Source organism: Poecile atricapillus, chromosome 9 (genome assembly GCF_030490865.1).
Source record: "Poecile atricapillus isolate bPoeAtr1 chromosome 9, bPoeAtr1.hap1, whole genome shotgun sequence".
NCBI classification, from domain to species: domain Eukaryota; kingdom Metazoa; phylum Chordata; class Aves; order Passeriformes; family Paridae; genus Poecile; species Poecile atricapillus.
In genome coordinates, this window is record NC_081257.1 from 7,493,978 (window position 1) to 7,514,949 (window position 20,972).

Below are 20,972 nucleotides of genomic sequence, written 5' to 3' on the forward strand. Positions count from 1 at the left end.
GATGTAAAAACAGCCCCAAAAACTCTTCTCAACCCCTCCACTGCAGGCTGGGATTTGTTCTCTCGTTATGGGCAGACACAGCACCTGCTCTCCAGCACCCCAGCATAGAAGGCCATATCCTCCACCACTCCCAGCCCCAGCCCTTCACTGCTGCCTTCTTAAAATGGTCTGCCTGATCTGGAGAGATCCAGAGCAAGTCTCACATTCTACAGACACTTGATACTTACCTCAAAGAGACAAGGACAGGACAGAGCAGGCTCTCTGCAGACCCTCTCCCAGGTTTCTCTGCTGCAGAATTCATTTTGCTTGATTAAGTCTCCCCTCCCTTTTCCCCAAGATTTTTTTCCCCCAGCCCTCTGACCCCTCTCCTGGCTCCTCCAAACTCTCCCCCCATTCCACTTAATTCTGCAGTCAGCCTCAGGTGATGCAGGTGAGACAACAGCTCATGCTCTGCAGGGCTTTGCCTTGTTCACTTCCCTGGGGATGGGCATCACTGTCCCCATGGCTTCACCCCACCCCTGTCCTTCCCTGCACAAGGGGCCTGTCTCCCAAGAGGTGGCACCCCAAAGGAACCTGAAGGGTTGAGCATATCCATCACCCTACATTCAGCACCCAAGCTCAGACCTCCACCCTGAGGTGCAATAGGCTGGAAAATGCTCAGAAGCCAGTTAACAAGTCTGCACAGTAATGTATTTTATTTCCTAAAAACATGTTTTTAGCTGGTCCAGGTACTACAGATTCCAGCCTGAAGCAGCTGGAAATAGGAAATGTCAGATTTGTACAGTAGAGTGCTTTATTAGGTGCCTCACCACATCTGTTCCTTGCAGCTCTGACAGCCCTGCTTCAGGTGTGGATCTCTTGTAGCAAGGCTGCAAACTGAAGAACCCAGACAGGTTCAGCCCCTCCAGTCTCCCCTCCCCTGAGGGGAGCCATTCTTCAGCACTTCTCCAGGCCATTCCAAACCCTCTAATAATAAGGCAGAACAGCTACAAAATAATAAAAATACTCTACACTCTTATTTAAAAATAGAAATTAATAAACAAGCTTCACACCAACATGTGCCAAGCACAGAGGCCAGCACACTGATCTCTGCTTCCAAGTGGAGCAGGGGGTCACCCCAATACTTTCCTTCCAAGTCAGTAGGTTCAGCCTGCAAGACCACTCTGGACAGGGCAGGGCAACACAGCTCTTAAGTCCACCTGTGGATCTCCCCAGCCCCAACAGGCCTGTGGGTGAGGGAAGATGTTTAATTTGATGATGAATATACAGACACTTGACAGCCACACAGGTTGCTCAACATGTTTCTTCCTCCAGTAAACTTTCTTGGACCTATTTACACCTGGCTTGGAGCTGCCCAGGTCCTTTCTCCCTACTGCTCTCCAGACTGACATCCCAGACATCCTTCCTGCACCTCCTGCTTGTGGCTGCATCCAAGAAGTGCAGTGCCACCAGGTGCCAGAGAGCCCAAAGCAGCAGCAACTGCAGAGCTCTGAGGTTGCCAGAAGGCAAGAAAAGCCTGTTAATTCTGCATGAAAAAAGGAGGAAGGAATGGTAAAATGAGGAGGGTAACTGTCCAGCTATTAGCCAGAGGCTTGGCCTCCAGAGGCTTGCTGCAAGGGCAGGATTCTCCACAGGGCAACATCAGTGCTTTGCAAACAGTACCCCAGGCAGAGGTGGCTGCACATTGCCTCGTGCCAGGCTCTGGACAAGTGTGTTCTGCCCTGCAGCTTCTTCCAAGTCACTCCCAGGAAGTCAGGGGTTCTCACAGCAGGAAAGTGTCCATTCTGGCCTGGCTGCTGCTGGAGGAAAATGCAGAAGGAGCTGCAGATGCTGGTCTGGAGACCTTCTTCTTGCTCCTAACTGATAATGGACGGATTTCCGCCAGGTTTGTCTGAAAGTAAAACTGTCAAGGCAAGCACAGATCAGTGCCCTGGGAACACAAGTTATCCAACACCTGCTGCAGTCTAGCCTGAACCACAGACCTGGGACCCAGCCATGTATCTGCATCCAAGGAAAAACTCCCTACAGGACAGGATGGGCTTTGCTACCTTCTCACAGGAGCAGAACTCAGACACATGCCTGTCCCATGTGTCAGGGAACATTTCCCAAACAGGGGGTTTTGCCTGGATGTTTGGAAACATCTCTTCTCTAAACAGGTGGTCAAGCACTGCAACAGGCTGCCCAGGCAAGTGGTGGAAGTCCCTGAATTGTTGGTTAGGGACATGGGTTAGTGGTGGGTTTGCTAATGCCAGGTTAATGGTTGGACTCTGATCTTAAGAGCTCTTCTCCAACATGAATGATTCCACGATTCTATGCTATCCCCTTGCACACAAACCAGCATTTTAACACCCTATCTGAGTTGCAAGACCTCCTGAGCCACGACACTGTGCAGGTGAAGGCAGAGCAGCCAGAGCCTGCAGCCTCCCATGGCAGAGCAATCCCAAGGCAGGAGCAGCTCCACAGCTGGGGGTGAGCTCAGCCCAGGCACTCCTCACCACAGTGGAGCAGCAGCATCCTGCAGGAATGAGGGCTCTGGCTGCATGGGCTAGCAGGCACACAGCCAGAAGAGGCTGTGCCACACTGCTGCTATAAGATCTCAAGGGCACAGGCAGACCCTGCAAATTGCACTGATTTCTAGCTGATGTGCTCCTCTGAGCCAGCCACAAGTGCTCTCAGAAAGTTCAGGCCCTTGACGCCTTTGCTGAGCTCAGATTTGTTCAGAGAGAAATCAGATCATTCCTTGAGGATCCCAAGTCAATTTTTTTGTTGAGACCAAAGAGAAGGAACAGAAATGAGATGCCCACAGCATCAGTACTGCCACATAAGTCACAGGAAAGGATACTGGCTCTATGAACTTTGTCCTGCCTCCCATGCCATCATAGCCCGTCCTCACCTAGGAGAGAGAAACGAATTAGTCTGGAGCAGCACACAGAGCCTTGGCTACCTCTACTCATGTTGGTTATGGGGAAGGGGGAGTCTTGCAGACCACAGCTTCTGGAGAGGGTTTAAAGGCACTTGGAAACAGTCACTTCTTGTGCTAATCCCTCACTTTCAGAAAAAGACAAACCCGTGGGTATTAACGAAGTTTCGGAATACTGGGCACTTTTTCAGACAAGCTGAGCCAGGCTTAGGATTTTGTCACTGGGATTGAGGAATACAAAAACACCCCAAGCTCCAAGAAGGTGGAGGAATAGGACATTGAGAGCCACTTAGTCTGCTGCCAGGAAGGGAATGAGCATCTGTCATCCCTGGAGCTCTGCAGGACTGGGACGTAGCCAGGTTGTGCTCTGAGATTTATTTTCCACACACTGTATGTGACAAGGTAAAAGCCTCATTCGCTTCCTCTTTCAGGGTCAGTTCAGGACAGAGGTGGCATTGCCAGCCTTGGGCACACTCACCAACTGGACAGTCATACTCACAGAGCCCATGTTCTTGTGGGAACCCAGCAAACCACCCAAAGATGGCTTCTTGGAGAGAACAGAGTTCCTGATGAATGCTGGCAACAGTCCTTTAAGAGCATCATCCTCCAGATCATCTGCCCCGTTCTGTCCCACAAAATAACAAGAAAAGCCCTTTAACCAGCACAGTCTGCTGCATGGAATCCACATACAGGCAGCAGTAATAACACAGACAGCTATTTAAGGTAATGGTTACTGCCATACCGCATGTCAGGTTGAAAACCAGCACGTTCCACCTCCCACTGAGGCTTATGTGGAACAGTACCCAGGAGGCAGGAGACTGCCCCCATCAAGTCTGGGCAAACAGCCACCTCAGCTGACCCCACAGCCCTTGTGGTCAGCTCCAGGGGGTGGTTGTGACGCACATCTGGGGCAGAATCATCAGCAAGAAGCAGGTGGGTCCCCACCCTCCCTTCTCCTGCAGGAGGCCTGAGGTAGCAACAGTGTTTCTACAAGACCATCAAGGAAAACACTTTGAAGCACAGACTGGTTTTATAGAAGGCCGGTCTATGGCCACAAGGGAGAAAATAGATTCTTTATCCCAAGCTTATTAACATCAGAATCAAAGAGGCGACACAGAAAAATCGAGATTAGTCCTTTTACCTCCACGGTTTCCTTCAGAACTTTCTTCGCCAGATTTACCACAGGAGGCCTGTAAGGAGCCCAAGGAGCAAATCAGCAGAGATTTATTGTTCAAGTGGAGCTGGCAAGGACAGACAAGGCCAAGCAAATGACGACAAAGCTTGCAGCACGCCATCAGGCAGCTGGAGAGCTATCTGATCTCACACAGCAACTTCCAAAGCAGGGAGACTTTGATCTCCTTTAGAAGCAGAAAGAGGAGGGAAAACTCACGACTTTTTATCCAGCTTCTGCCTTTTTGTAGGGCCGAAGGGAGCTGTGCAGGGCTGGTGCTCAGGGGTGTCCACATCGTAAGTAGCGTCTAGATTGATCTCATCGCTGTGGGCTGGGCGGTGGAGCTTTGGATGCTGCAGATCCACAGGAGTAGGACTGCAAGGCCAGGAAAAACATCAGTCACTGAGCCACTGCCTGCCACCCAGGGGAGGGCAGAGCTGCACCCCACAACACTGAGTGCTCAGAGAGCAGTGGCACCAGGAACAGAGCTCCATTCTGCTCACACATCAAAGAAAGGACAATCTGAACCCCAGAGTTTAAATTCAACGTCCCAAATTACTGCTCCCCCTCAAATGCTGAGCGCTGTAACAGCAGCACCCAGAGCCTAGGAATCACACTGACACACTGCTGCACTGTGGACACAACCCAGCTTGCTCTGCTGGGGTAATGGCATAGGCTCCTCAAGAAAGTCTGAATAAAAGCAGATGTCATTTTTCAGGCTAGGTTCCTCTGTCTAGCTAAGATCTTTGGTCCCCACACACCAGTGCACACTCATCACAAGGCCAACTCTAAAGCAATGAGAAGAGCAGCTTTAGGGATGTTTCCCAGGCAGGACACAGTGACAAAGACTTTGTCAAAACTCAGGCCATTCCTCCACCCCTCTTGACCCAAACCCTCCAGACTTTTTTCATGTAAACCAAAATCATCTCATCAACCACAAGAAAAAGGATATAAAGAACAAAACTGCCATCTGTAACACCTGCCACACTAGTACATCTCTGCTTTCTCAGATAGTTAAACAGTCAGCTCTGGCTTTGAACCCGTCATCTCCATGCCTGCATTGTGTCTGAGGAGGCAGCTCACTAACCTTTCAAAGACTAGCCGACTGAGTGTTTCCCTGGTTACAGATGGGACCTTCAGAGTGTCCTGCAGGATGTCTATCTTCTTCTTCAAACTCTGGAGAGAAAAGGGAAAGCAGACAGTGTAACAGGGAAAAAATTAGCAGTAGATACTTGGTCCCTTTTCCATAAATCAGCATCAGGTGGAGCTCAGAGGTAGGCTGGGAAATTTAGTCACTGAGCAAAAGCCAGCAGAACTCCTGGCTTTGCAGCTGCAGACCAGTCTGCAGTAACTGGCAGCTGGCCATGAGAAATGATAGTCTCACCAAGATCTCCTTGTCTGCATTCTTCATATCTTTCTGTGTGCTTTTTAACTCCTCCTTTGTCTTCTCCAACTCTGAAGTCGTCTTCTGCAGCTGCAGAACACAACAGAGTGTGGGTTACACTTAGCTGGGTAAGGGGGACTGCAGAGCCCTGTGAGAGCAGTGTGCTCTGCACCACATTCTACTTCCCCTGTTTAAGGGCTCAATTTTCCTGTGTCAGTCTGACCAATCTCTCCTGTACCAGTGCAATCCAATCCCTACCCAATTCCACAAGCTGCCTGCAGAGGGATGTCCAGGGCTGCTTGCCCAGCATTTACTCAGCATTCATGCCTGATGGCAACAGTTTTTCCCTGCTCTAACACTTGGTGGCTGCATTCTGAATTCCTGCAGGTCTTTGGACACACCAGAGCACAGGAATCACAAACCACAGGCTGGAGGATGGCTGTGCATCAGCAGTGCTGGCACATGGACAAGCCTGATTCAACAGGGAAGCAGGCCAGCAGCAGGGGTCAGGAAGTGGACTGCTACCACTTCAGACACTTTAGTGGGTCCGGGAGCCTGGGCCAGCTCATGGACTGTGGGTACAGTCAGCTCTCTGTCAGCCAAGCCTGGAGCCCCTTGTGCACTGACTCGCACCCTCCTGACCCACACTGGCCATCACAGCTTGGGTCTGACTCAGCCAGGAGCAGCCCAACACCAGCATCAGCACCTTGTGTAGGGGTTAACTCCTCTGGGGAGCACAGCACAGCAATCTGAAAACCTCCTTCTCCATGTGAGGGGACAACAGCCATGGCTGAGTAACAGAAGTATGCCAAATCCACCCACAGCTTCTCATTTTGTTGGCTTAGACATGGGGATGCCCCAGGGAACACCTGTGTCTTGGGATGTGAGGCTACACACATGCTTTTCACAGGGGTGTGCTACCAGAACAAAGACAGTCCAGCCTGACCTGAGCTAACAGACCCCAGCCAGGCCTGGAACAGAGGAGCACAGCAGCAGAAGCACATCAATATCCCCAAACTCCACACCAGCTCAGGACCAGCCCTGGCAGGCTCTGTGCAGGGCCACCTGTGTGTCCTCACTGTCCTTTGGGAAGCTCTCCTGCCTGGGCACAGCATAATGTGGGAGCCCTGGCTCAGTTCAGTTGGCTGAAGGCACAAGGCTGGGTGTGACTGGATTTGCCAAACCAGGACTAAGCCCTGTTCAACTGACACTGGCTCCAAACCTCTTCCCACTTCCTATGGTGCTCAGTTCTGCAGCAGGAGGAGCTGGCAGCTGAGTGCTCAGCAGTGGAGCCGGATGAAGGAATTGCCACTTCCAGAACCCAGTGGGAGCAGTGGAGCACCTGTGTGCTGCTGCTTTCCAGCACAGGCTCCCTGCCAGACACTGGCTGGCACATGCTGCCCCAGCACTGTCCTCAGAGACTGTCCTCCTGACAACAGCCCACGAGCTGCTTGCTCCCCACATCACATCCTGACCCAGAAACCTCAGCCTGACCCTTCCACATACCTGTACCTATCAGCATGGGAGGGGGTCACTGCAGAGGCCTTGGGCCTTGCTTATGGACAGGGATCTACAGACCAGATGTCACCCTGGCATCTCACACTCTCCCTTTACCTTACTATTGACAGAAAACAGCTCCTTCTTCAGCTTCTCTGTCATCTCACCAGAGATCTTCCGAGCCTCCTTCAAGTTCTCATATTCCCTGTGAAAAGACACAAAGAGTCACACAGTTTGTAAGACATCTGAGCCAGAGCTTCTCAGAGACAAGCCAAGACCCTTAAATTGCAGCTCTGGACCTGCAGAGCCACCAGAGAAAATCCAGGAGACACAATGATGAGTGAGTATACCAAAACTGTGTCATACATTCCACTACACCATGGGGGGACAAAAAACCTGCATGGGGTACCATGCCTGATTCCAGCAGCAAAATGGGAAGCAGAGCCAGAGACACTTCAGTTGCCAGTGAAAAAGACAGAAAACAGAGCACAGTCTCCATGCTGGCAGCAAACAGGGGACTTTGCTTTAAGTGACTTTTCAGAGACTTCACACTACTGGCCATGCACATTCACTCCCAATTACACCACAGGGATACTTGCCTCATTACAGCTTTGTACCAAAGCTGCAGTTATTCAGCTGCCATCAAAACAGACACAAAAAAAGCTGTGTTTTTTCCCCAGCAGGACCAGATGGATATCCAGGTAGGGGAGAGCAGCAGTGCAGGCTTGCTTTGCCAGAGGCCACAGCTGCACAGTGCAGTGCTGTAAAGGGCGCAACCCAGAGCTCTGCATCCACTTGCTTTCCCTTGGGCATGAGAGGAAAGCAGAGGGAATAATCATCATCACTTCATAGGTGCACTGACAACTCTGGAGACAGTTCCCATGGTGACACACATGTCACTACAGTGACAAGAGGAACAGTTCAGTGTGACAGGCTCCAAACTAGGTCCCCAGGATCTGTCAGTCAAAACCCAGTGGAAGCCCTAAGAGGCAATGAGAGCCCCACAGAGCCCTTGTGCCTGTTGGTGCTCAGCAGAGGGTTCTCCCTGGGCACCCCAGGACAGCACCAGCCAGCTCTGCCAAGCCTGCAGCACCTACTTTTTGAGGGAGACACAGTAGATTGCAAGCTGCTCCACTGCTGCCTGTCCAACTCCTGTCTCTCTGATCATCTCCTCCACTTCTGGGCGCTGGCTCTGAAGCAACAGCTCGATCCTGCACAAAAAAAAACCCCACAAACAAAAACATACCCTCAGCTCATGAATCACAAACAGACCTGGGAAAGAGACAAAGGCCCTGCTTCCCCCTCAAGAGGCTGATGCAGCCTGATTTTCTCCTGCAGGCACTCGGGATGTCATGGGAGAAGAGATACAGCTGCCTCACCTCAAGAAGGGCTTTTCACTGGGGAAAAGCAGCACTACTTGGACTAGAGAAGGGGCAGCTGTACACACATACTGCACATGGAACTGATGCCCAGCTCTTGGTCCCTAAAGCCCTGTGGCTGTGTTCCTGGGCTGGCATTTTACCCCAGCATCCTCTGATAACAGAAATGGCACATAGCCATGCTCAGTGCACTAGAGATGAGGCCAGTACCCTGTCTTACTGCTCTTTAATGAGAGCAGCTGTCTGCAAACATAGCAGGGGCAAGAGGCACACAAGGGCAGCTAAAGCAGCCGTTTTGAACCTTACAGGAAGGTGATCCAGCACACAGAGGTGGGTGTTGCAGCAGGAGACCCTCCTGCCCTCCCCAAAAAGGGCAGAGGTGCAGCCCAGCCTGCAAGGCCCAGGGAGCACCCCAGATCTCACCGCTCCATGGTTCTCAGCTTGTTTCGCAGCCGACAGGCCTCCTCCTTTGAACTTCTGTTGTCCTCCTGCTGCTGCTCCAGGAATTTCATCTGCTTCTGCAGGGAAGCAAGCACACACAGCCCGTTAGTAAGGCTCCAGGGATTGTTGGAGAAACATCCCAGCTTATGCGCACTGCAGGCAGCTGGGAGCATACATTGGCTTTAAATGCTATCACCACCTCAGCAGCCCAGGATTATGGAGAGTTGAGATCCCTCCCACTGCACCCCCAGCTCTGCTCCCCATGAGCACAGCAGGGTCTCAGTACTAATCACAGGGTGAGTCTGGAGCTGAAGCCATGTCATAGCCCATCTCTGCTGGGAGCACTGGAGGGGCTGCGCAGTGCCCTGGATGCAGTGGTGACAATTTATTTTTCAAGAGCAAAGGAGTCCACAGCAAATAAACCTCGCTATTGCTTTCCCTTCCATGCACAGCTGATTGCTTCAGCCTCCCAACTCTCCTTGCCATTAGCTGCTTAGAGCATAGATAGGAATGAGTGGGTCTCTTCTGGGAAACCTCAGCCAAACCCACCTGGGCACTTCTCTCACCCACTGCAAACCTATTGCCTCTCCAGCAGTAACACAGAGCCTCAGCTGAACTGGGAAAGCACACATCTGCAGTGTGGCAGAGGATGGGGATAGCTGAATTAGCACCATTCTGATGCATCTGTGCTGTCTAGGTTTGTGTGTACCTGGGTGCCTTGCACAGCAGCTTTGAAAGGCTCTGGTTTCAGCACAGTGCTGATTCTGGGGCAAAAGATCATTGCCTTGTAAAGCTTCTTCCCACACAAGTTCAAGGATTTTATCCACTTCCTGCCACAGAAACCAAACAGCTGTGAAACCACTGGGAAGTTGAGGAGGGACAGTGTTGTAGGCTCCTATGTCACTCTTGTTTAACTGAAGCCTGTCTTTGGCTTTTTCCTAACCAGAACTCTCAACACTTCAGATTCCCACAGCAGTGTTTGCCCCTGGTCAGTGCAGAGTCCCCAGCTTCAACCAGCCTGAAACTGCAGCAAACTGACAGTGCCAGCAGAAGACAGGACCAGCTTGCTGCCTTAACCTGCATCACAGTAAGTTAGCCTGTATTTTCACTGCAGAAGTTTATTGCTTTAACCTTTAATGATGCAGTTTAAGACAGTGCTCAGCATTCAGCTGGGAAACCCCACATGCCACAGAAAAGATACCTCCAGGTCCCTAATCCTTCTGCCCTGCCCAGCTTTCATTAAAGGAATTCAAGCATACAGAGAGGGTTTTGCAACAGGAAAGATAAGCACAGAACCTTCTCCATAGGTGTCAAGGCAGGAAACCCAAACAGTGAGATGCTGAGTTGAGCATCCACTGAGTTGAGCATTGCTTCCACTGTCAGAATAAGTTCTGCTGGAGTAGGGGGCATCAGAAGTACCCTGCCACTGACCTATCCAGGGTCACACCAGCATCTATAGCATGGCCAAGATCCAGGCTGCCTTTACATGCAAACAGATTGGATATGATCCCATGGTTGGGCAAAAACAGTTGTGCTGGCTCACAGCAAGACCTGCCTGGAATTAATTCCTTACTCTTTCTGACCTAGTGTCAGGTAGATCTCCCGGATGCTTCCTCCCAAAAAAGCCCAGCTGCAAGTGGCATATCACAAGACAGCACCACAATGTGTATACAAGCTCTTTTTGGGCCACTTGGCCTTGCAGGTCAAGAAACACAATGCAGTTCAGGATACTGGGTCAGACAGCTTGGGAAGTGTAGTAGACACCTACTCCACTTTTCAGCCTGCAGCTCACAACCCCACCTGCTTGCACCTCACCTTCTTGACACAGGCACATCACCTTCACACAGCCCATCCCCAAGGCAAAGCTGCTCCAAGACATCCCAACAAAGCTGCTCCTGCTCTTGCCCTCTTCCTCTTGCTGTTTACGCATAGTACATGACTACACACTGAGTCACTGCACACTGAAGCACAACGGGAATATTTGATCCCTGGACTTCACAACATTACTAACATAACTGAGGCAAAGCCCTGGCAACAGAACAGAGACAGGAGAGTTAGCTGGATCAGATCCCACTCAGCTGAAGCCTGCAACTCCCCCTCCATATTTTTCAGTTTGATTTCTCTCCCAATCAAAGTAAGAAACTAATTTTCCTTGAATCCCTCTTGGTCTAAACCCATTTCAGAAGAACATTCTACCGCAGGGAACCAGTGTTTCAGCAACGGGGTGCTGGGGCTAGTTCCCACACTAAATTCCTGCTAGCACCTTTATGACCAGCACTGCCACTTCATCAGCGAGGCTCAGCCACATTCCTCAGGCTGGGCTGGCATTTCTCCCTCACCAGGGATACCTCTGCCTTGAGCACCTGTACACAAACCACAGGCCTGTAGGCTTTTTATGCCTCTGAATCACCTCGGGCAGAGCATAAACATGACCTCAAGTCCAGCAATAGCACTTGCTTCGATTCATCAAACCAAAATGAAAACCCAGGCACCAGACCCAAAATCCCACCAGCACAATCTCTTTATTAGCAGGATCTGCAGAGATCTTCAACAGAACTAACACTGACTGCATGATGGTTAGTCCTGCTGGGGACAGGAAGGGTACCTTGAGAGAGGAGCACAGCATCTCTGTCTCTCCCAGCATCTTCTGGAGCGACTCTATCATGGCGTTGCGCACATCCAGAGTGTCCCTCAGGCTGTCCACAACAGCCTGGCATTCCCGCTTTTCTTTCTCTGGAAAAGAAGAAAGAAAAAGGTCATGACCTGATAACCCAGACTCCAGCTGCAGCACAGCAGCAGGAGCCCATAGACTGCTTTGCAGGCTCAGCTCAGGTTGCCAGGATTTGGCCATTCCTGGAGAGAGCCATTTCTCTAAGTGCCGTCTGCACCAGGGTCTGTACCGAGCAACTGCATCTCTCAGTGCCAGCAGGCTTCAAGATTTCTTTACTAAAGATAAAAAATTGCCTTTAATAGCTTTCCAGTGCCAGCCCTGCTAGCATTAAGATGATGTATCTTAACTCTTGCGTTTTCTCAAAGCCAGGCTTGCACAAGGAAATAATTCCTCTGAAGTTACACCAAAAGCTGTCATAGAGCTGGAAAACAGAGCTTTGTATCCATCCTCTCCACATGGAATCTTATGTGTCAGGAACCCCTCTGGGGGCCATTTGGCAGCTGTATGCAGGAGTCCACCAAACTGCTGTGCATGCCCGAGCCAACCACAACACCTGCATCAAAGGGCAGGAGGCAGTGACACTGGGGACACTACAGGATACATGATAACTTAAGTAGATTCCCCAAGTACACACTTTTTGCAGTTCACAAAACCTTTGCATCTTGCTGTCCCTCTCTCTGGCAATCCAGGAGCAAAGCACATGCCTCTGACCACCAGAGAGAAGGTGGTGGAAAACACCACCAGATTTCAATTTGTTTTGTGGAGACAAGGGAAGGACAGCTCAGAAAGCAACAACCACCATCAGAAGCTGCCAGACCTACATAGGGAATAGCCAGCATTGCTGAGAAGCTCAAAGCAGTTGGATAATGACAGACAGCAGGAACCCCTCCACCTAACCCTGCTGAGAGCAGGGTAAAATCTCCAGCTCAGCATCTTCAGTCTTTGCTAAAATTGCCTGTGGTTCCAGCCTGGCAATAGTAGAGAGCCAAAGCGTGCCTTTCCAAAAAGCTTCTCCTTGCAAGCCATCCAGTTTCAAATTCTGCCTCCACATCCTGTGGCAGCATGACCTGCAGTGAAGCTTCACTGTTTAATCAGGGAGTAAAAGAACCATGTGGGACCGAGAACAAGAGAGGAATGTGTTCCAGCAGAAGCACGCAGGTGGCTTCTCCATTGATCTGAATAACCCTTTCCCACCAGAAGCAGTGCCTGGAGACGTTCCCTTGCACTTGCAGGAACTCCACACCCACCAAAAGAGTTAGGGCTTCCCCCTCCTCCATTCCCAGCTGCCCAGAGGCAGATGGCAGGAATCAATCCCCTCCATGCTGCAGGAATGAGTTTTCAGCTCATTCAGAGTGCCTCCCACAGAGCCTGCTGGGTCTGCTCAGAGCTCGGCACCTCTCGAGCCATTTGCAGGCTGATCAGAGCCTGGCAGCTCCACAGCTCCTCTGCAGCGCACAGAGCAGAGCACAGCTTCACATGGAGAACTTATACACAAGAACCAGCAGAGAGCAGAGTACCCACAGCAAAGGAGGCAGGAGGTGGGAAGGAGCTTCGCATTTCCAACATGAAAAGAGAATGGGACGGGGAATGTCAAATCCAACCTCTACTCACCAGAAGCTGAGAAGATTAGCAGGCCTTCAAGCAGTTTTTCTTGGATAATATCCTAGCAAGAATCCCAGCCACCTTCCCCAGAAGATCTGGCTCTCTACCAAGTCACTAAACTCAACCAAGCTGGCAGGAGAACAGGCCTCAGAATAGAGATGTGCAGACCATCCAATTCTGCTCTCAGGCTAAGGACCGAATCCTCAATCTACTGGCTATTCATGTCTGTCTCGTGCATGCAGGGAACGCAGAGGAAAGACAACTCTTGGGGCGTGGGTGAGCCCCCAGCATTCTTTAAACATTTTTTTTTTTCCCTTCTGCTAGCATGTTTTAGGATTTCTGTCACTTAGACTGACATTTTCCTTTTGCTGCTCATGACTCATGTTCTGATGACAGGCTGCCTACAGACGATGCTTAAAACCCATCGACAAGTCTCCAGGGCTTTTGCTTTTCCTGCCTCCCTCAAACATCCTCTAAAATTAAAGATGGGAAGATGGAAGCGCGCGCACACTGAACTCCGTCTGCTCTTCGCGCGACACATGTGGCACTGCAACAGCCAAACAAATCCAAAGCCTTCCCACTGCTGCTTTTGGACACCACTTTCACCCTCTCATCTGTTGCAGGGAACGAGCCTTTGCCATATGCAGCTGTGAGTTTCCCAGCTAGCAAAACAAGGGTTTTGCTTTCAAGCCTGCTCTGGATAGAGCTTTGCTGCAATTCTGTGAGCTTGTGATTAGGAAGGGGGCAAAGAAAATTGCATTTATTTGTCTAAACTCACAGTGAACTCCTGAGTTACAGCAGAGCTGGGCCAGGTTGTGGACTCAGGCTCTGCCATAGGAGCTTTGCATCACCACAGGTGTTCTCGCCTCAGAAAAAGCTCTGAAGAAATTGCTCTAGTGAAACAGTTTTCCCTCAGCTCCAGAGAGGGGTGGCCTCTGCACAGGGGTTCCTCAGACCTGGGCACAGGCAGAGCCCAGGAGCTGCTGACTGCAGGCTGCCGATCCCCTGCAGGCAGCAGGAACTCACCTTTCAAGGAGAGCTGGGCCTTCACCTTGTCCAGTTCATTCTGAAACACAACACAGAGAATCCCATTAGGAAATACCCTGTGGAGATGCTTTCACCAGATCTTAAAAAGACCTAAGAGGTTTCTCAGCAGGACTTTTGGACCACAGGTACTAAGGAGGCAACACGGAAACAACAAGCACGGAGTTACAAGCCCAGACTATCACAGGGAACGGAAAGAGCACCTCCAACTGGCATTCTTCAGGGGGAGAAGAGAGGATCACAGCTTCATCTTAGCCTTGTCAACCTTGTGTTTCTCACACTGTCAGTCATCCTGTTTTAGCTGAATAATTTTGGAAGGCTCTCAGGGAAACACAGGAAGTCAGGCAAGAACAATTTTTACAATGTTTTACCTAAACAAGGCAATAAGGGAGGAATGTTGCCAGACTAACTGGATTACTAAGAGTTCTTTAAACTGAAGTGAACTTTAATGAGATGCAGGTGGGAGACAGGAGGGCACATCCAAGCACCTGAAAAGGTAACCAAGCACACACTGAAATATGCTGACAGACACTGAAGTCACTGCAGTTAGGGATGCTGATAGAAGCTAAGGGTTCAATCGAATGGCTGGAAACAGATCACTGAAAAACCAATCCATAACACACCAATTTGAGAGTGCACAACATCTCCTGGGTACCACAAGGGTCTGAAGAAAACCAAATATTTCTAACGCCTTCATCAAGGATCAGAGAGAGGCAGCAAATGCCCTGTAGTTTAAATTAGAGAAAATGAAGTGATATAACTTAACACTGGCGAATAGCCAAAGGAAATGTAGAGAGGTTAAAAAGAGAGGGTATTTATATCTATATGTATATTTAAAATAAAAACCAGAGAGATAAATATATGCAGGAAAGAGTCAACAGAAGATGACTTAAGCTGTGTTAGAGAACTGCAGAGGAAAGCACATAACAAGTCAGGCAGGAACTGCAGTGGAATAAAACCACAATAAAATGCCAAGACAGGCACACAAATCTGTTAAACCCAGAATGCTACATGCAAATCTGAACCGAGAATAGCACCAGCAGTGACCACAGCTCCGACGGGACCGGAGCTAGGCTCTGCTAGTGACAATAAAGGCAGGAAAGAGAATGTGGGATGCAAAGCTTGGTAAGTGGAAGGGACTAAATGCAAAGCCTAGCAGAGCTGACTGGGATTTGCCCCAAGGGGCACAACTGCTGGAGGGCTAATGTGGAATTAACTCTGCTGCAGGAACTATTCTGAAGTAGCTTCCTCAGAGTCCTATTCAGGAACGATTAGTGAGCTCACAAGATGTGCTAATTATCATGATAGCAAAGAAACCCTGGGCTACTTCAGGCAGCTATGTAACATTACCTCATTCATCAACTTAATCTGAAATCCCTCATCCTCCACACCACAGCTCCTAAAAGCTGCTCCCAATTTTCTCTCCTCTGAGAGAAGATCTCCTCTCTCTGCCAGGCTGAGTTACAAGACCACATTTTCCCAAGATCAAACAAGTATATCCACAGACAGCTGTCCTCCAAGGCTTCTACCTTCCCCAGCAGGTTTATAGGCAGGAATCCTCCCCCCACCTCCTCTTCACCACACTGAAATCTCATTTGGAAGAACTCTGCATTCCTCAGATCACAAGCAGCTCTTGACAGACTCATTGAGGTGTTACACCCCAAAACTCACCCTTTTCCTGCTCTGGGAACAGCCACATGGAGACTGTTCTGCTCACAAGGACCATCTTTAAATTCAGTATAGGCTAAACTCAGGTTCAGTAATGAAAGAAACACCTGGACATTTAGTGGTCAGCAGCTACTCCAGGGATCCAGGTTCCCTCTGGTGTTTCTATTGAAGTTTTAGCCTGGGGGTGGAAAGCAAAGCAGCCCCAGCACTCCTTTGACTGTAAACATTTCAGAGTAACAGCAAGAGTGAGGAACATTAACAAAGACAATTACTGTTCAAAAGATAATTTGGCTAATTCTGCAACAAAAAGAAGGGGTTTCAGATCATGAAGGAGCTCTTCCGACCACTTCACTGGGTGCCGAAGACCGAAGACCGGTTCTCAGAAGAGAATCCCAAGCTTGTCTCCCCAAGATGACAAGCAGACCACAGCTACACACTTTGCTTTCCAGTACATCCTTTTGGTGGCAGGAGGCCAAATGCTCATTCCAAGACAGCTGTGGCCTGCATAGCTCCAGTTGATTACACAGATGAACACCACTCTATGTCCAGGCTCTTGGAGGGCCAGGCAGTGGTTCATCACAAACCTTGGAAATTTTTTTTTATTTTTCAGGTGAAGTTGCTTCTGGCTGAGGATGCCAGAAATTCTTCTCTCATATACTCTGAGAAGCCCAGGCTTGGCATACTATGTGTTTGCTTTGAACTGCTGCCTGGCCAGAGTCACACATGCCATCACACACAGATGATGTGTGTGTCCTCACATCTAGGTGGACATTAGTCCTTCACCCATTGTGAGCAAGGCATCTGTGTTATTAAGGCACAAAACTGTCCTCCAAAAATGAGGCAGCACACCACATGAAACTGGTGGCAAATGCAGCAGCAGCCTGTACGGTGCACACAGCAGTGAATACCCACACAAGCTAACGAAGCTGATTTACTCAGAAAAGTACTTGGTTCTTTCTGCTGGTGACCTCAGAGCCCTCATTAAGCAGGCTGTACACTGAGGCTAGATATTGCTCTGACAGACACACACAAGGTTTAAGGAGCAGGAGGAGTTACCATTAAGCTTGTTATGCAGGAGCAGCTCCACACTCTTGCCCTTAAGCAAGGGAGCAGTTCTGCACAGCCTGCCTGGAGCAGAAGGCTGGGGAAACCCATTTTGGATCCTGGGGTGGGGGTGAGAAAGAACAGGAAGATTTTCCAGGGCAACTCTCTCCACACAACCCATTTCCAAGTCACTCATCTCATTGCACTCATGAGAACAGATCTCAATATGTACAAAAGGAAACGTTTATCTGCTGTGAGGGCATGAGGCTCCCAGTGCCCAGAGATGCTCCTCCATTCCTCAGCACACTTTGGCCTTCAGTTTTGTTACTGGAGGTCTTGGAGAAAGACAGTGCTACTGACATTCCAGTCTGGCTGGCTTTATTTTAAAAACATACGAAGTACATATAGAATTGTCATGGCAACTGCTAATTATGGTAATTGCTGCACATGCTGCTTCTAAACACAAGAGGGTACAAGCATCCCGTTATACCAAGGTCAACCGGCCACTCTTTTTTTGGAACAGATAATTCCAAGACAGAAGGAGCCCTGTTTCATTCACTACACAAAGGAGAACATGGAACAGCCACTCTGTGTTTATCCCTATTCTTTATTTCCCTATTTAACCCAATTCTCTGCACCTAAAGGTGGCGCTTGGACCACACCACCCAGCATCCCAGCTGCAGCCAGGATCCAGCCTCCATGTTGTTCACTGCTGCTGGTGTGGCTTCAGGCAGTCCCTTTCCTAACCTCCCTTGAGGAATAATGACTTTATCATCACCCTGCCCCATATCCTTCAATCTGCACAAACAACCTCCCTGCACAGAAGGGAGGAGGAGGAGGCACTTCCTCCAATGGTCTCTTCTTTCCAGAGGAGTTCACAAACAGCATTCGCTGCATCTGGGATTTCCCTTCTCCTGCCTTTGGGGACAGCTCTGCTCCCAAAGAAAGGGAATGTTCCCTCATTCCCAAGGGAGGAACAGCAGTCCAATGTGATGGTGTTTCAGGAGGTTTCCAGGTAAACTGAGAAGCAGAAGGAGGAAGCAGAGAAGGCTCCTTGAGTCACCACATGGGATTTGGTCATGGGGAATGCTACATCACCACAGAGACTGATATGCTTCAGGTCAGAAACATGAGCACAACAAGCTCCAGCTTGGGAAGCACCTGCTGGCAGAGGATCAGTAGACCAGGCCACCCTTCCAGGAGGCTGAAGCATCATGTGAGGAAAGAACCCCCCTGTCAAATTACCTGCAAGGTCTCAGCATCCGGTACTGCTTGCTCCTCCAGGGTAACATCAAAAAACAGCTTATTGATGATGTGTCTTTTGCTGACCTAAACACAGGAGAGAGAAGAGTTTGACGGGCACAAATATGGAATCAACGGATATGGAAGACAGATGGAGGGGGAGAAGGTACTGTCTTGTGACAAGGCCATGAAAGGCAAATCAGATCACGTGTTTGACACCATTAGTGGTGATGCTCTGCTTTGGTTCAACAGCACAGCAGCAGACCCCCCACTCAGTTTCTGGGAGCGTGACTCCAGCCAAGCTCCTGAGCCACAGCAGAAAGATTCAGACATTTCTGAATCGGGTGCAGTCTGTTCTCTGGCAGCTCAGCCCCAAGCAGCTGATGCTGAGCTAACATGATGCCAAATCCTAAGACAGAAGTACGTGCTGCTTTCTGCAGGCAGAAGGTGCTGTAATTGAATTTGATAGCTCTCCACACCTCCCCCATGCAGTTACAGCTTTGTGTTTTAAGTATTATATACAGTCATGACACCAGCTAATTGCATGGTTACTGCCACATAAGATGTTATTTCGCGATAACTCCATGGTAACCCAGAGATGTAAGAGGCAGAGAAGAACAGAGGGAATCAACAAGTCAGGGAAGGAACAAGGGCCAGGACCTTGAGAGGAGGAAAGAAGCATGAACACAGAATAAGCCCAAGCAGCAGCTGGCTAAAAATTAACATCTGAGAGCGAGGAAACATCTCCTGCAACCACTATGTGCCAAGACCTACTGGCAGCATGAAGGCTGGTGACACAAGGGACTTCAAAGATGTTCAGGTCCCAGTTAAGCCAATGGAAACCCAAGCCTCAGATTCCTATCTCAGAAGCAGAGCACACCCTTCCTTCTCTCTCCAGCCATCGCTTTTCTCAAGGGAGGGTCAAGTACTGCTAAGCCAGGAGGGGTTGTAAGGCCCACGTGCAGCAGAATGGGCTGTTCACCTGACTGCAGTGGGCTAGGCATGCCAGAAACAGCAGTCAGGTGTCCTCATTAAGCCCTTGCAGCCCCTGCTGTCATCATGCCAATACTTACCCAGCCTAAGCAAAAGCTGTGAAAACCCAGAGTCCCTTTGGAAAGGAGCTGCAGTGCAGAGAGTGGCAGGCCACCCTCAGCCCACTGCAAGCTGAAGGGCTGTGGAGGATAGCTCATCCTCTCAGCCTCTGGGGAGTCCCAAATGACAAAAGTCCCTCTGCTCTTTACCATGATCCTTCTGGCATCATCCCAGGCTACAGCTCCTTGGTGCCACTGCAGGGCACTGGTGTGCACGGGGGAGGGCTTTACCTGGTTTCTGCACTGCGGGCATGTCCGCCTTGGTGCAGTGTCAAACCACTGGAAGAGGCTGAGAAAGAAAAGGAAAACATATAGTAAATCCATTAAGTCCTGGAGCATTGCTTCCAGGGGCCATCCCCCAGCTCCCCAGGAGACAGCAGGATGTGACTCCTCATCACACTCTAAAGCAGAACCGCAAACCTTCAGTCCAGCGGTGCGGCCGGCAGGAGCTCCATGTTCCACACGCATGCTCCACCAGCATCTCCAAGACAATTCCTGGCTGAATTTAGCACGTGAGCTTATCTTTAACAGGGCAGAGCTTTTGCAGAGCTCAGATCTCTCTGGGAGACAGGCTTTGAACAGCCACAGCTTCGCAGGAGCGAATGGATCCGCACAGGAGCTGCTCTATCAGGATGTGACAGCTGAGATCCCAGCCCAGTCGGCTCCAAGGGGTGCCACTGAACACGGATCTGTGGAGCCAGGGGCACCGGGCTGGGCTCTGCTCTGGGATGATGAATGCAAACCTGCCGGGCTCCCCAGGAGAGCCACTAATGCATTTTGCAACCAAGCCATCACATCACACTGGAAAGGTTTATTTTGAGCGCAGGGTGATGATTTGGAGCTGGCAGGTTACCTTTGGAAGCCCTCCCTGCTCCACTGGCTGCTGGAAGTGAGCAGGCCCAAGCAGTGCTGCTGAGTGAGAAGTGACAATCACACCCGTGGTCCTCTCCAAGCTCATTAGCCAGGAAAGCAAATGCCCACCCTCTCCCCACACAAAGTTTATTTCCTCAGAAGAACCATTTCCTTTCAACACAGACACTTGCAACACAGTCCTAGAAAAGCATGGAATTGCCAGGACGGCTTCACCATAATTCAACAGCACTCCCTCCAAACACCCTGTAACACTGGCTCTTCCAGAGAAGGGAGCCTGCAGGCAGCACAGCGACAGAATCACAGAATCAATTAGGTCGGAAAAGGTCTGAGATCACCGAGTCCAACCTATGACCGATCACCCAGTCCCTCCTTAAAGGCATCCAGGGACGGCGACTCCACCACCTCCCGGGACAGCCCTTTCACATGTGTAACCAGCACAGCCCGCACTGCTGCGGCACCTCCGCCAACTCCTCAGAGCCCTCGCGCGGGGCCACAGAAGATGCCCGTGGCTGACACGCCACGGCCACGCCCGATCCCCGCCCGCCCCGGCGCTCACCAGGCCTGGTGAAAGGTGTGCCCGCACGGCACGGCCGCCACGTCCCGCTCGTTGTCGAAGAAGTCGGAGCAGATGGTGCAGTGGGCGCGGATGGGCATGGCGGGGCCGGGGAGCCGGGACGGAGGCTAAAGGGTGGTTCCGGAGGGTCGCGGTCCCGGGGCCACAGCAGCCGCACGGCCCTGCGCGGTTTAAACGCGACCGCCAGAGCGCCGCTTCCGGCCCGCCCCGGAAGTGACCTCAGGAGATCCCGCGTGGGGCATAGGGCGGGGCGGGCCCGAGTGGGCGTGGCCTCTGAGGCGGTGCCTAAAGGGGCGTGGCCTGTGTGACTGGGCGGGGCTCGCCCCCGGGGCCCCGCCCGGCCGGGCCGTGCCCCTCAGAGCCCAGCGATG

At 50.7% G+C, this 20,972-nt stretch overlaps 1 protein-coding gene across 1 annotated transcript; it reads right to left on the reverse strand.

The window, feature by feature from the left end:
* Positions 1 to 739: 739 nt before the first annotated feature.
* TRAIP (TRAF interacting protein) lies at positions 740 to 20,705 on the reverse strand. Its single transcript, XM_058844935.1, has 15 exons — positions 20,584 to 20,705; positions 19,386 to 19,443; positions 18,067 to 18,150; positions 14,092 to 14,131; positions 11,398 to 11,525; positions 8,775 to 8,869; positions 8,070 to 8,183; positions 7,090 to 7,177; positions 5,476 to 5,565; positions 5,179 to 5,267; positions 4,311 to 4,466; positions 4,062 to 4,110; positions 3,420 to 3,545; positions 2,843 to 2,893; positions 740 to 1,891 (listed from the first exon to the last, which is right to left on the reverse strand). Exons 1-15 carry the CDS (start codon positions 20,679 to 20,681, stop codon positions 1,763 to 1,765), a joined length of 1,395 nt encoding a protein of 464 aa, XP_058700918.1. The 5' UTR covers positions 20,682 to 20,705; the 3' UTR covers positions 740 to 1,762.
* Between the last annotated feature and the right edge of the window lie 267 nt (positions 20,706 to 20,972).